Below are 14,314 nucleotides of genomic sequence, written 5' to 3' on the forward strand. Positions count from 1 at the left end.
ATTGAATATTATGTGAATGTTTTCTGGGAGGCGGGGAAGTTGAAGACTGGCGGTCGCGAGTTCGCACAGGTGCGCGTCAAGGGGCGCAGGTATGGCATCATTTGGTGATGTGCCATCGTATTTCAACTACCTATAGCTAACATATGGCTTCCGTCCAAAGAAAAGTCTATCTTATCATCACTCTCTAAGGTATCTCCCGAAATCATATAATCTCACTCGCAATACGACATACAACGCAAGATATCCGTATTATGCTATAGCCCTGCTGGATGCGACCCCGTTCCAAGGGAACCCCCTAGGTCTCCTTCGTAGTCATCTCATTCACCCAAACAGCAGCTTTCTCCGCCATAATTTCCCCATGCGCTACCCCCGAAGCCATGTCAGTGGTGCATTTTACATTGCGAGCAAAACTCGGAGAAGCTCACAAATGCAGAACCCGTGGGGCAGCCCGTCCTCGCAAACAACCATCTTCACACCGGTACCTCTGGCTTCAAGCAGTTTCTCTCGCGTCTCTTCGGCAACCCAGTGATCCTACATCCGATCAGCTTCCATACCTGACACGTCGAGGGTGGCTTGTGGTTACGTTTCTTCCAAAATAAAACACGAGAGATGTATCATTGCATCTCCATATCTCCTCACCCCATGCGTCCTCGGTGATGGTTTCCATTTCTTCTCGTGCTAGCTCTAGGGCCTGGAAAACCATCCCAGGGGTAGTGAGGAATGTGCCTGTGATGCTAGCAGCAGAAGGTGGTTGGAGGGTCACTGCTTTCAGGATGGTGTTAAGAACTGGGACTGGGAGGAGGGCGAGAGCTCGAGCAGTTGTTGCAGCGATGGAGGGGAGGGGTGGGATGTAGGATAGGATAGACTACCGTAGGGAGCATTAGATCTTAGAACGGTAGTGGCTGATAGGGAGGGGGAAAACATATAAAAATAGTAATGGAAGCCTCTACTATTATCTACCATATCTCCCGAACAGCGCGATATCACTTACAGTTAGTAGCCGTCCACTAGGACTCTTCCCAATATCGACTATGGTAGGAAACAACCCCACCCCCCCAACAACCTCAACCTTCTCACCCTCTTGTTTCAATTGCCGAATCATCTCCATAAACACGTATCCACCCACAGAGTGACCCATCAGCAAAACCTTATCCCATCCCTTCTCCTCCGCCAACCATCGGATGACCTCAATCTTATGTCTAACCTGATCACCCAGCCCCCAATACCCCGGGGACGTCGGCCTTGCGCATGTCTGCCGCGGGCAGAAGCCACTATGCGAGACAGCGAGGATGGGTAGCTTTGCGAGCGCACTGAGAGTCGAAAGGTAAGCTACATAGTACTGTATCAATCCGGGGTTTCCAGGGACAAACAGAATGTAAGGTTGGGCAGGATTAGGGTTCGGAGAGGGGAAGTAGAGGGTTTCGAGAGGTGGGAGGTTTGTGGGGAGGGGGAATGGAAGTGGGGTTGGGGTTGAGGCTGACATTCTTGAGGAGGTTTGTTCATTTTGAGGGAAAGGGCGAGGATGGGAGTAGCGAGCTGGGTACGATTATCTTATCAGATCGGGGCCTTGATCATCCAACCTCACGAATTCTAGTCGATCATAGTCTACAAGTGGTGCATACCATAATTATACTTGAGGAGTACTGTACACCACTGGTACCGCGGTTTATCTGTAATTACAGGCCAGTACGGTACTGGTGTGTAGCGATAATCCTTCCTCTGCATTCACTCGGGTACAGCACTGTGTGCGGTGGAATATCCATAGGTCTTGACCTCCGAATTTTCATACACTGCATAAACTATTACCAACCTTGGCTCCATAGGTGGGGGATAATCTTGGAGGCTGGGAAATGTCGATCATTGTCCCAGCCTCATACTTCGTTCGTCACGTTATCCGTCCCTTATCCGTCCCCTTCCCACGAAGCTCATTAGAGCTGTTCTACGCGTTCACATGGCGGTTGGAGATGCCTTATGTACTAGCATACCGGTAGTGCCGAGTACGCAAAAACTATCGTTAACCAATGAAAGCGGGGAAAGATGGAGGTCTTGTCCAGTTGAAATCTTAATTATGATATCCTGTGCGGGGATGTGAAATGGGATACTTTCATATGCATGCTTGGTATTGCGCGTGGGGAAGCGTGAGGAGTAGCAGGAGTGCTGTGGAGAGAGGGGAAGGCAAAGTGATAATAGCGGTGATGTTTGGGCTTAGTTCACCTGAGTATCAGGTAGTGTGAGGCGAAGGAATAACAGAATTCTACATCCTGTATCATGGTGTATCATACTCTGCACGGGTATGAGTTGCGTCGAGGCTTCGGATGGGGGAGTGAAGGGTTCTCGCTCTTGCCAAGGCTTCGCCTCGCAAGGATGGCTGAACCCTTGCTTGGCTTTTCCTATCGTGGCCAAAGGTAAACAAGTGGGTTGTGGGACAGCTGGCTTGCTGATCCTGCTGCTGGTTGGCTGTATGTGAACCGCTTCTGGAAGCGTGCTGTCAGTCGTGAACTGAAGGTTTGTCAGTCTCGAAGCGGTGGTGGATTCTCTCCCTCACTCCTTCTCTCGCACGCACTTGCTATGCCCGTTCCCAATCATTTCGTAGCTCTCTGAACCCAACCTCCTGCTCCTCCTATTCCCCTTAATTCGTTTGCCATACAACCATCAATCCTTACTGCCATCATTCCCCCTGCTAAGCCAGCCTCCCCCGCCATCCAGTTTTTCTATAGACCCTGGATAGTCTATCTTCCCACCTTGCGGCAGGATTCCTTCCTTCTTTCCTTCAGCAATCTTCCAAACCATCGACCGACTGTGGTTCTTTCAAAGGTTTCCTGAGCTATTGGTCCTTGACCCGGTAGCCCAAGGACACCTCGTAGGTAACAACCATCCTTGATCCGCGAACTCCTTTTTTACTTTCGAAAAAGGTATCCTCGTTAATCATTGGCGTTTTTTTTTTTTTAGGTGCGTTCAGCGTACTTACCATTTAGGTAGTAGATTTGTTGTTCATTTCCTGTCTTCCTGTGTGGAGTGTGTACGGCAGCTCATAGTTTACCCACGCACCACGGGTCCGGAACAACTGCTCAGGAGATAGGTCCTGGCGGTTGTTGAAATTGGGAGAATAAACGCCTAGACTTGCACCCTATAATTTTTATAGCCAGTGGGAAGTTCTCACAGGCTCAACAGAGACGACGTCGTGCACGTCGAAGTCTACCGCCTAATTTCATCATGGCTACTCGTCACCTCCCAATCAGAGACCTCCACCGTACTAATGCTATCATGTTACCCGACAATCCTATACCGCTCCCCCCTCCCGATGATACATCCGCAACCGCCACAACTGCTTCTATCACTCCCACCTCCATTTCCCCTTCTGTAGACTCACCTTCCCCTACCGTCCAGGTCACCCCGAAGAGACCGATAGCAAGCATTCCCCCCGCAAGCCTTGCACCAGCTGTCTCATTCACTCGGCCCCCGGCGACGGATCCACCTATCTCATCCCCTTTAGCGCCCCATCAAGGAAATTCTTGGGATCTTGAAACATCTTATCCTGGTAACGGTGCGAGATTCACAAGCATCCCCATCACTCCCCCTCGTGGCTCAGCTCAAAGCAATACTCGACGTCTCCCACCTGGCAGCGTGGGCCAGACCCCCCTCGCTCCTGGCAGAGAGTCTTCACCGAGTCGTCTCTCAACAATATCAGCTCTTGCTGGATCACAATTGTCGCGGGTAGCTTCGGTGAGGCATACTCGGTCTCATTCAACTCCAATGGGATTCACCGGGGATAATCGAGGAAAGCATAAACGCCAGCAACAACAACAACAACGGAACACCGCTGGATTATTCTCCTCCATATTCACGCCGTCGGCTAAACAAAGTCCTCCGGAGAGACAGGATCCTCCACCTTCGTCGTTACGGGCTGTTGCGTCATCTGCCTCTGCTTTAGCTTCAGCAATGGGAACCCCAAAGTCTGGTAACAAGGGGTTCTTCAACTTTGCGTTTGGAAGCTCGAATCAGCCAAATTTATCGCCGTCGTCTCGCTCGTCCACTCGGGCGCTTTCGCCAGATCGTGATACATGTCTGGTCGATGAGTTTGCTGGTATTTCCTTCCGTGCATTGCTACAGCCGTATACTCTTGAGCCTCTGGGGACACCCGAGACTCCTGAGGAAGCGCTGAAGCGAACCCCCGAGGGGCGTTTGGGAGAGCTTTGCGAAACTGCTGGGGATTTGCTGGAGCGGGTTTATAAAGCGTACAAGGCCCGGACGGATGCGCTTTCGGATGTGATGGACCAGCAGGCGGAGGATCAGGATTTGTTAGAGGAGTCGAAGACGAAGACGGCAGGATACAAGCTGCAGTTGGAACGACTCACTACGGAGGAGAGATTAGCAAGGGAGGAGCAACAGTTACGGCTCGCAGCATACGAAAAGCGGATAAGAGATCTAGAAGATGAACTATGCCGCGAAAAGGCCAAGGTGCAGGACCTTGAACAACGGGCTGCGGTGGCCAACCGAAAGAAGCGCACAAGTGCAGCCAGCGACTCTGGCTTTGAAAGCGACGCAGATAGCCTATTCTCCATTCGCGAGAGGGACCGCATGGCCAGTCCCGTAGACTCATTCCTGGACACTGGCATCGATGAAACCTCCTCCACAACCTCCACCTCAACAGTCACAACTTCCACTGCCTCTGCTGCACCATTAAAATGCGACTCTTGCGCCAAACTCCTCCACCCCATCTCCTCCGCGTCTTCCACTGCAAGCATGAGAAACCCTACACCGCTTAGCCAAGCTTGGGCCCCCTCGAACAATAGCAATAACAATAACCCAACATCAAAATGGGGCTTCGCCGCTGCCCTCAGAGGGAATAGGCAGACGGGTGTCTGGGGAGGAAGTGACGCGGAAATTGTCCGTCAGGAGAATCGTATGCTTAGGGCTCGCGTGGGTGAACTTGAAGTTGTAGTGGACGACGTGTTGGAAGTTGTTGCTGGTCGTGGTGTTTTTTAAATTCCTTTCTTTTCCAGTCTTTCATCGAAAAGTAGTAATGACACTACTTTTTTTACCTCAATTTGTTGGATTTTTCTTTCTTTTTTCCCCCTACATTGGTGGTTACGGAGTTGGGGTCTTTTCTTTCACTTTTTTCTTTCTTCCTTTGGGTGAATTTGCTTTCTTCCGCCCTTTCACCTCCTAGGAACACTGGGGTGGATGGATTCTTGTGCATAACTTTGTCTTTCCCGGCTGTGACCTTTTTCCTTCCCTTGTCTGTTGCTGGGTATTTGGATTTTCCGTCATGTGATGGATTATCTCAATTATTTTGATCAGAAGTGCTTAAGCATAGTTCCTATGGTGCCACTGGTACGGTACGGAGCGCCTAGCTTGGATTTCCTCTGATTTTGAATTGGATTACGTTGCAACTGTTTTTTTTACTTTGACGAAATTGACAGCGAATTGGGGGAGAGGGGTGCCGGTGCAATATATTTGTGGTGGGGAATTTGGTTATAATACTGTGCTAGGGTGGGCTGGGTTTTGTTTCGAGGGTGTGGAACTCGGGAATATACTCTATAGATTATGGCACAGGCAGGGTCTACACGAGAATAAAAAAGTATTTTTTCCAAAAAAAATAAGAGAAAGAGAAAGAGAGAAAGGCATTTAACAATCCCCGAGTGACACAACAACACAACATGCCCCCGAGTGATCACGCATGTCCCTCCAACAAAGACTCTATCTCCTCACCCGTTTATTAGTTCCTGCCCCCACCTTCCCTCTTACTCTATCCTGTTCCCCGTCCTCCCCTTCCTCCTCCTCAACCTCCGCATAAATAGTCCTTGGCTGTGTCTCCCTCCACGCAGCCGTAAACACCGGCTCCCTCTCCGCCACATCCGCATACTTTAGCAACGCCTCTCTAGGATCCTCATCACGCATACTACTCAACCCAATACTCCTCTCAATATGCGCCTGATCCGGCTGGCTCTTTCCCCACGGCGTCTGTGCCGGCATTACCGGTCTACGCTTATCCATCACCCCGCCCTTCTTTCCGAGCAGAGCATTGGGAAGGATCACCGAGTCGCCGGAAATGGTGGTTAAATCTGTTGTTGTGATGCTGGAGTTGTTGTAATCGTCGATGTGGCGCTTCCGCGGGGCGCGCGCGAGGAGGGTTGTTGCGCCCTTGCGCGAGATGGTGGGGGAGTACAGGATGTGCAGGTGCCCGTGGCCGGAGCCGGTTAGGATTTGGTTTATGTGGGAATGCCAGGTTATGCTAGTCAATGGAGATGGGGTGGTGGGGGTGGGGGTGGGGGTTGAGAGGGGGTGGGTTTGCTCGGAGGTTAGGGTTGCTGAGGAGAGGATATGAAGGGTGTTGCTAGTATCGCCGGTTAGGAGGGTGGTGTTGTTGGTTGGGGAGAAGATTATGGGGGTAGGGGTTGGGGTAGGGAAGTTTGAACGCGTGGTTATGGGCGTTTTGAGTTTGCGGGTGTCCCAGACTATATCATTGGGCATTTGTTAGCTTTGTTAGTTATGAGGAGGTGGTGGGGGCAGCTAACGTTTTATGTATTGGTCTTCACCCATCGTCGCGATCAATCTCCCGTCGCTAGAGAATGTTAGACCCCCGGTCCATGTCTCCTTAGCGTGTGCGTCTCGCACTTCCATTATCGGCCTGGAATACGGACCTCCGGCGTTCCAGATACTCAGTACCCCATCCAGTGCCATAGTCCCAATCATCCCCCCACCCGCACTCCCCACACCCCCGCTCCCACTGCCACCGGTAACCCCACCGCACCAGGCCACGGCACAAATCCTACTCCTCCCGCCCTTCCCCCTGCTTTTATGAACCATAACATCCCTATGCCCCCTGCGGCTCTGGACATCCCAGATCCTAACCGTCGAGTCCGTCCCCGCCGTCACGACCACGCCCCTCTGTACAGGGCTCCAACACCCCCCAGTAATCTCACTGACGTGTCCCTTCGTATTGTGCATGTCGCGGAGGTACGGATCACCCTTGACGAACTCCAGCGCCGTGTCTCCGTCCCGCGTCAGTATCTTTGCCTGCGGTGCCGCCGGCACGACAAGTAGGTGCTGGCCGTTGTCCAGTGGGGAGAAGGCTACAGAGTGGATGTGGTGCGCTTCGCTCGGTTCCAGCGTCTTGAAGGAGTGCAGATGCGTGGTCGACATGGCGTGGAAGTCAAAGAACTTGATTGTCGTGTCATGGCTGCTTGTCACAAAGCGCGTGCCGGATGGGTCGAGGGTTATGCTTGAGATAGGTTTCGTGTGTGCTGGGATTGTGAGTTCGTGGGAGAGGGGGTATTCTTCTTCTTCGCTATCGTCGGAGTCGGAGTCCGAGTCTTGTGGTGGTTTGGCTTTGGGGGGGGGAGGGGCGGCTCGACGGGTCTGCTCGACGCGGGCTTTCACATCCCGCTCCATCGTCTGCTTTCCGAAGGACTTTGGCAGAAAAGCGCGCATCGGGTCGTCTGGCGCTAGGCCTGGTTCTTCGATTGTGGGTTCGTTGTCGCTGCCCGCATATTCTTCTTCGCCGGGTATGGGCTTTAGTGACATTTTTGCTTCGTGTCGCAGTATGTACCGTATTGAAGTTGTAGTTTTTTATTATTATCGCTGTTGTGTCCTCGTCACGTTAAGATGGATGGAGGTGAAGGGAGCTCTCGCAGCTTGTCCCAAGTTGAGTTAGCTTTTAACCTTCGAATTTAGTATCGTACCGTATCACGGACTAGCTCGGTATCATCAGCTAAGCCTTTTCCTCCCACCAGCCGGGTAATTCCCCGACCAACCTGCAACTTTCCCGCACCCATAAACATTACGGTAACTTAACTATTGTATCCTAGAAGTCCTCCAAAAAATCCACCCTATCGAAATCACCAAATCAAACAATGACACCCCGCCCCCCCTTCGACCCACAAATCCTCTTAAAAAAGCCCACCCGGCCAGATCCTTGGGCCCGAGCGTCCGTTCCCTTCCCCGCCTCCAACCTCCAAAAACTAATTGAGATGAAAAAAAATTAGGGAAACATGGCGCTACACTGGCCCCTTCACCCGCTGGAACCGATTCAAGGGTGCTTTCCCTGGTCTAGGTATTGCTACGGTTGCGTTCGCGACGTATTGCGCTTACGAGGCGTTGTTCTTGAAGAAGGATGAGCATCATGGGTGACATCGTTCGGCGGTGGAAGAAGGGGTTGTGGGGTTGGGACTGCTTGAGCTGCTGTGGATGCTGTTGCTGCTGGGGGGATGTGTGTATTGTTTGGGGGTTGAATTGAATTGGATAGAATTTGGTGATTTTGCGGTAGTCATATCCGGGGGGTGGAAGTGTTGGTGGGGAAGGGGGAGGGAGGTATGATATTAAAGTGGATATCGCCATTCCATAGCTATACATATGCGGCCTAACAATTTGCAAAGGCAGATGCATAAGAAATAAGAAAAGGAAGGTTTGTCGTAAACTCAGGTATCTACTAACCAATACTTTAAAACACGCAACAAACGCCCGCCAAAAAAAACCCCAACAGAAAAGAGACCCCAACCTCTGTACAGAGAGGCAGCAACTAAAGACCTGTCCAGGCAAACCAAGCTGCCATTCCCAAAGTCCATATCCACCCCCCACCCCCAGAAATCCAATTCCATTTCCTCTCGGCAGAACTCAAGAAATACACCGCCCCGAGGAAGCTACAAGTCACGTCCCCTTTCAAGTCCCTAGCGCCATAACTCTGCATCATCCCCCAACTCTCCGATCTAGGGCACTGGAAGCCCAAACTGCTGGGGCAGCTCTGCACAAGTGTCCAGCAGAGGTCCATACATGGCTTAACCTCCTTATACGGCCCCGGACGAATTATCTGGTCGATTTTAGCGTTCCGGGAGGACTTCGTGTGTGTCGTGTTCGCACCATCTAGTGGGAGAGGGATATCAGTGATGTTGAACGGGTGCGTCTGATTTTTCCCCGAGGATGCATTGTAGAACATTTCACCCACAGCGCGTTCGGCTAGGTACGGTAGTTTAGAGGAAAAGTCCATGCACCGCGGGATGGTCACTGCGCATAACCAGTTTTTGTACGCGGCGTCGCAGTCTGCGCAGCTTCGGGCGAGGGAGTACTGTGCGGAACTCGATGCGTTGCACTGGATTTGTTGGAGGGAGTAGGAGAAGTTCTTGTACCAGCTTTTGGCGATGTCGTCGTAGAAATTTGTTAGGTTGTCCATGTTAAAGAGTGTGGGATTCGAAGGTACCGCGTAGGCTACCTCGGAACAGAACGGGAGGTTGTATATGATCTGGCAGTTTCCGTCCTTCTTCGTGTTGATACGCATTGCGCGCCAGAGGGTCCCCGAGGTGTCAGAGGGGTTTGTAGAGTTCGGCCGGGCGAGATACCCAAAGTAAGCACTACTCCTATTCAACTCCTTCAAATGGAATTGCTGCTTCGGAAGGTTCCCGAGACCCCGTCTGGTCATGCTGACATCTAAGCTTCCGGGGCGAACCTGTGCCAACTTCGTGACGGCGCAGTAACTCCTCTCTAGGCCCTGAAACCTACTACTCACACCCCTATTCTGAGCATACATCAGGTATGGCGGTGGTCTCCCCATCAGTTCATCCCCTCCGACCTCTTCATCTACACCTCCATCAGCAGCAGATCCCGTAGTCATGTTCCCCGTAATCAACAACGCAGCTTCATTATCTGAGTCGACAAGGTAGAGGAATTGATCCTCGATATATCCATGATACTGTTTTCTCGTAGATAACACCAGTTCATAATTCCATATCCCACTCCACTGAGTCCCATCCTCAACATCCGGTGCATAAACCCCGACCCAGATCGACCCAGCTGCATTAAACGTGAAATTCGCATACCCCAGCATCACAGGAATTGAAATCTGCGGTCTATCCAGAACCCCCGGACCAGGCGCCTGGTTTGAACTACTATTCGACAAGTACAGCGCCAACTGCGGCAGCTTCGGAACGTCCTCGTCATTATCACCGCCCCCAGCTGTTTCGCCGGTGTTATTACGCTGAGGTTGCAGGCAAGTGTTGAACGTGAGATAGACCGTCCGTGACCTTTCCCCCCCCCCGTTGTCGGCACCACCCTGCCGTTTCCTCAATTCGCCCGCAGGCCCTCCCCTCTTCTTAGAACTAATGCTGTCGTCATCGTCAATGAACAACTGACTCGGCTCCAACACCCAGTAATTTATCTGTCCAAACTCAAGATTGTAAGACCCCGGTACACTATTCCCTAACCCCCTGACTATCTCATTCTCTCTTCTGAAAACCCCGGCTTCCCCGCCAAAGGAGTCGAAGCCGAATTCAAAGTCAGAGTGGGAGTATGCTGAGCGCGGGTATGCCACGAAGAAGAGTATCACGACCAGCAGCGTTGTCGCGACTAACGAGGCGGCGAACTTGGACTGTAGGGGGCTGAGCGGTATGCCCCAGCTACAGGATGGCATCTCTAAGATCCGTAGAGCAGTGGTGGTGGTGTAGTGGTGGTGGTGGTGGTGGGTAGTAGGATGCCCTGATGTACGCCAGCGCGGTAGGGGCTAGTCGTTTTTTTTGTGCTTTTTTTTTTTTTGCGGGTGCGGGATGCTACGTCAAAAGCATTGCCGATAGGGGAGGGATAGTTATTGAACAGAAAATTGGCGCAGTGAATACTTGGAGGTCTCTCCCTGCTCGAGCACAGACGAAGGAGCTTGGCGAGGACGGACGGATAGTAGGGAGGTCGGCACCTGGACTGGTTTATATGCACATAAACCACACCCGCAGATAGACAGCACAATCCAGCTGAACCTTCTCTTTCGCAATCGGTTTGGATGGCTCGCTCCGCCAGTAAGTCTTGTGGAATCTGACAGGTTGTGGGAGGACCTTCTTGAGTGATGGGAAGTTTAATAGGGTAGGTTCCTTCTCGCGCGGTCAGTGTATGACACGATAAAATGTGCATTCGATCTGCCAAGACATTCTCGTGCTCGTGAGCCGCTGGCTGCTCTCTGATCTCCTACATGGAAATCACCTGTGGTGTGAATACCTACTCGGGTACGGTACTCGAGTACTGGAGTTTACCATATCCTACCAATACCAGCGGCTAGGTTGCCATTACGGTAATACACCACTGTATCATACAAACATTTGAAAATGTTCCAAAAACGTTGAGTTTCATTTATTCGAGTTCGCAATTGATATCGCTTCCCACATTGCAAAATAACCAAGAAAGTGTAAAGAAAGAAGAGAAAGAGAAGAGGGTGATTATTACACTACAATACTCGATACACATTTTGGAAAGGGGACACAAACCAGCCTCCAAAACGTGCGATTCGACAGTGGAAAGGGATATGAGAAAAACGTAGTTGACCGGGCTCCAACCTGACACCTTCCTTCCCCAAGCTGTGCTTGCCCATGCCGGCGAGGGAGAAGGGGAGGGGAAGGGAAGGGAAGAGAGAAGGGAAGAGAAACTTAATCAGAATAAGAGAAAAGAAGAAACCCTGTAATAGCGCAAGGAGCGGGACGTCATGAGTTATGACTCAGACACATAGAGAGAACTCAATGGTGTACTCCGTTAGTATCTAGCTTTTTCCCCATCAGGCCCTCCATGTACTTTTCGTAATCAAATCCTACTTCACCATCTTCAGCCCGGACCTTTGGCATCGTCGAAACCAGCTCCTCGATCATGCCGTCCGGAACCAAGCTGTGCCTCAGATCAAATTCAGTGACATAAGGCTTTCCATCTGCCACTTCCTTAAAGCTCTGATATACCTGTTCAGCGCTATTCTGGTCCTCAGTAACCTCAACCATGAACCTGATGAACTGCTCGAACGTCACACTGCGGCCTCTAGCAGATACTTCTTTGAAGACTTCGTGCATTTCCTCCTCGTCATACACTAACCCGAGTGATGCCAGGGCCGCTGAGAACTCTATTTCTTGTAGCGAGTTGGAGAGGTCGCGATCGAAGTGACGGAACACTGATTCAAATTCCTCCAGCTGGATTGGGGTCAGGTTGGTCATACTTCTTGCTACGATCTACCTCGCCTCTTAGCTTTCTGGCCTCCTAATAGCCAACCCCCCCCCGGGGGGACGGAGACATACTTGGTTATCCAAAAAGCTCAACTTCTTCGCCACACTCTCTTTCGCAAGCCCATACTCATACTCAAGTTCGTCATAGGAATAAACGGTGTAGTCGTTTTCTTCGATATTGGCCTCTTCACAATCGTCCGAGAGCTTCTCGATTCTGTTCAGCTCTAGTTCCAACGGTATTATGTTCCGATGCAATGTTCGTACGATGCGTAATTGATGCTATAGGTATATTAGCCTCAACCACAAACATGAAGAATTTTGTCCCAGCAGCCGTGCATACCTCAGGATCCCCGTCTAGCTCGCTAATCTGCAGTGAAACGGTGTTTAGGCATAGGGCAAACTCATTGGCTGCATCTGCAAATGACCGTCTCAACCCCTCCTTGATACTAAACCCATGAAATTAGAACTGCTCAGTTCATTGTGCGACCGACCGAAATCGTACTTACTCGCGAATCTTTTCGTTAATCACAATACTCCGTTTGTTCTCGTCTTGCAGCAATTTCTTCCATTCCAGATCCAAATTGGCCAGACTCAAGTGAGCCGGTGGTTCGTAGTCCTTCAGTCGGTACGTGCTAAGTTTGGTCTTAATATTTCCCAATAGGGAGACAAGATCTGCCTTCTCGGCCACCCATGCTCGCTTTAGAGTACGCTTGTATGATGAAAATTTCTGAGATTGTTGCTTAGCGTCGAAATATGTTCCAACGAAGGTAGCTGTGGACCATTGCTGTTTCATCTCGTGCATTTGCCGCAGTAACTAATGCCTCATAACCCAAAATGTTAGCACCCGATAATTTAAAGGATCATTTGGGGGGTATACCTCAGCCATTCTCTTTTCATAGCCGTGCTGCATTTCCCAAGCTCCCTGCATTACTTCCACAAACTTCTCCACTCTTCTTCCCGCTGTCTCAATCCTCTCGAGTTGTGAAAATGCATGGAACCAGTAGGCGATATAGGTCACCAAACTGCGCTCGTCAGGTTTCGCCACATCACAAACATCCTCCACATCGAGCAGTGCAGGAATTCCAATCTCCTCGGTGGCGATTTTGAATGCTAACGCTGTATTGCCTTTGTGATCTGACTTGTCAAGAGCATCGTAATCGATTAGATCTGGCCGATGGAAATCTAAGAGTGCACAGCTAAATTTTCATGTTACGTGAGTAGTCGGGAATCCCGCAGGAGCAGGGCCAGACGTACAATGCTAGGCCATTGTTCCAGCTCGTAGAGAAATCGGTTATATCAATTTCTTCGTAGCATGCAGTCTTGCGCTTACACCAAAGCAATAGGCCTTCCTTTGCGGTCAAGCCTTCTGCGCTAATTTCCGGTGCGCTCTCAGCATCAACTCTCTCATTCAATTGTGCGGACACTCACTTGATGTCGGCGATGGTAAATCTCAAAATCAAGGTCCACAATAAACCTAAAATAAGTTTCAAATTTCCGTCTACTATATCTTCTGCTCCAATGTTAAACAGTTGAATCCCTCTGCCACGAATATATTCGAGAGCTTTGTGAACATTCTCGCATTTTTGAACCCGTAGTCGTGGATTAGACGCATATTTTCCTAGAGACTCATTGCCGAGAATTTCGAGGAGATGGATCAATAGTACCTTCAAACCGTCTGCCGTTAGTGGTAGCTCCGGGGTTAGGGGTGGTGGGGGGGGGGGAAGGTAGTACTCCAGTAGCTAGGTCCTTCTGCAAAGATTGTGCGGGGGGGATGTTTCGAGCAGATAGCTTTGTATTGAGCCTGTTTTTTGTCGATGGATCGTCAATGTCAGTGAGTGTGACTAGCAAAACATCTCATATCGCGCCGACGCCTCCCCTGGATCGGGTAGTGGGGGGGGGATAGACGGGGAGGAGGCACGAGGCTCACAAGTGAGGGACGGATGGAATCGCCGACTCACCACTTCCTGAACGTCTTATCCTGCGTAGTGATCCACTGTTGTTGAGCCATCTTTCCTTTCTTTCCTCAACAAGAACTTCTCTGTAAGAATAGGTACAGTATTCCCTCTTCCCCCAAGGTAGCGGTGATGGTTAAGAGGGGAGTGTGGGCGAACCAAGGTGAATGAAGAGCTTCGTTCGTTGCTGCTGAAATTTCCGTTGTCGCTGGCAACCGTTTCAACCTGCTTTCTGGCCGCTTCCCCTGAAAGAGAGTGTTTGATGCAACAAAGCAAATAAATTTAATCGCGACAACATCCCAATAGGGAAAAGGTTACTGTGGAGCACAGGGCCCTACCGGTTAACAGAAGGGAAGAGGGGATCTAAGTGGAGAGTGTCCTCGCCTGAAATTAGGATCGACCGAA

At 50.8% G+C, this 14,314-nt stretch overlaps 6 protein-coding genes; 2 read left to right on the plus strand and 4 right to left on the minus strand.

Annotated features, from left to right (window-relative positions):
* Positions 1 to 88: 88 nt before the first annotated feature.
* On the minus strand, positions 89 to 1,483 carry GSTUM_00006486001 (uncharacterized protein; the record flags this gene model as incomplete). XM_002838681.2 has 5 exons in its annotated part: positions 89 to 363; positions 426 to 531; positions 584 to 865; positions 923 to 944; positions 975 to 1,483. The coding sequence occupies 5 exons, from the start codon at positions 1,481 to 1,483 to the stop codon at positions 296 to 298; spliced, it is 987 nt and encodes a 328-aa protein (XP_002838727.1). The 3' UTR covers positions 89 to 295.
* A 1,105-nt stretch (positions 1,484 to 2,588) lies between these two features.
* On the plus strand, positions 2,589 to 5,311 carry GSTUM_00006487001 (uncharacterized protein). XM_002838682.2 has 2 exons: positions 2,589 to 2,864; positions 2,950 to 5,311. The coding sequence occupies exon 2, from the start codon at positions 3,214 to 3,216 to the stop codon at positions 4,984 to 4,986; it is 1,773 nt and encodes a 590-aa protein (XP_002838728.1). The 5' UTR covers positions 2,589 to 2,864; positions 2,950 to 3,213; the 3' UTR covers positions 4,987 to 5,311.
* Positions 5,312 to 5,700: 389 nt separating this feature from the next.
* On the minus strand, positions 5,701 to 7,587 carry GSTUM_00006488001 (uncharacterized protein; the record flags this gene model as incomplete). XM_002838683.2 has 3 exons in its annotated part: positions 6,755 to 7,587; positions 6,519 to 6,661; positions 5,701 to 6,458 (listed from the first exon to the last, which is right to left on the minus strand). The coding sequence occupies exons 1-3, from the start codon at positions 7,525 to 7,527 to the stop codon at positions 5,701 to 5,703; spliced, it is 1,674 nt and encodes a 557-aa protein (XP_002838729.1). The 5' UTR covers positions 7,528 to 7,587.
* Positions 7,588 to 7,856: 269 nt separating this feature from the next.
* GSTUM_00006489001 (uncharacterized protein) lies at positions 7,857 to 8,133 on the plus strand (the record flags this gene model as incomplete). Its single annotated transcript, XM_002838684.1, has 2 exons — positions 7,857 to 7,930; positions 7,989 to 8,133. The coding sequence occupies 2 exons, from the start codon at positions 7,857 to 7,859 to the stop codon at positions 8,131 to 8,133; spliced, it is 219 nt and encodes a 72-aa protein (XP_002838730.1).
* Positions 8,134 to 8,521: 388 nt separating this feature from the next.
* On the minus strand, positions 8,522 to 10,812 carry GSTUM_00006490001 (uncharacterized protein; the record flags this gene model as incomplete). XM_002838685.2 has 1 exon in its annotated part: positions 8,522 to 10,812. Exon 1 carries the CDS (start codon positions 10,400 to 10,402, stop codon positions 8,522 to 8,524), a length of 1,881 nt encoding a protein of 626 aa, XP_002838731.1. The 5' UTR covers positions 10,403 to 10,812.
* A 274-nt stretch (positions 10,813 to 11,086) lies between these two features.
* On the minus strand, positions 11,087 to 14,235 carry GSTUM_00006491001 (uncharacterized protein). XM_002838686.2 has 9 exons: positions 13,916 to 14,235; positions 13,689 to 13,758; positions 13,386 to 13,621; positions 13,212 to 13,328; positions 12,835 to 13,153; positions 12,464 to 12,771; positions 12,298 to 12,403; positions 12,030 to 12,236; positions 11,087 to 11,963 (listed from the first exon to the last, which is right to left on the minus strand). The coding sequence occupies exons 1-9, from the start codon at positions 13,963 to 13,965 to the stop codon at positions 11,487 to 11,489; spliced, it is 1,890 nt and encodes a 629-aa protein (XP_002838732.1). The 5' UTR covers positions 13,966 to 14,235; the 3' UTR covers positions 11,087 to 11,486.
* Between the last annotated feature and the right edge of the window lie 79 nt (positions 14,236 to 14,314).

Source organism: Tuber melanosporum (genome assembly GCF_000151645.1).
Source record: "Tuber melanosporum whole genome shotgun sequence assembly, scaffold_27, strain Mel28".
Taxonomy (NCBI): domain Eukaryota; kingdom Fungi; phylum Ascomycota; class Pezizomycetes; order Pezizales; family Tuberaceae; genus Tuber; species Tuber melanosporum.

What these genes read in the sequence shown, in the direction of transcription:
- GSTUM_00006487001 (XM_002838682.2), top strand. Translation starts at nt 3,214, where the DNA reads ATGGCTACTCGTCACCTCCCAATCAGAGACCTCCACCGTACTAATGCT.
- GSTUM_00006491001 (XM_002838686.2), bottom strand. Translation starts at nt 13,965, where the DNA reads ATGGCTCAACAACAGTGGATCACTACGCAGGATAAGACGTTCAGGAAG. An exon ending in GATAAGACGTTCAGGAAGTG is followed by an intron (nt 13,759 to 13,915) that starts GTGAGTCGGCGA and finishes GACAAAAAACAG; the next exon opens with GCTCAATACAAAGCTATCTG. An exon ending in TTTACCATCGCCGACATCAA is followed by an intron (nt 13,329 to 13,385) that starts GTGAGTGTCCGC and finishes ACCGGAAATTAG; the next exon opens with CGCAGAAGGCTTGACCGCAA.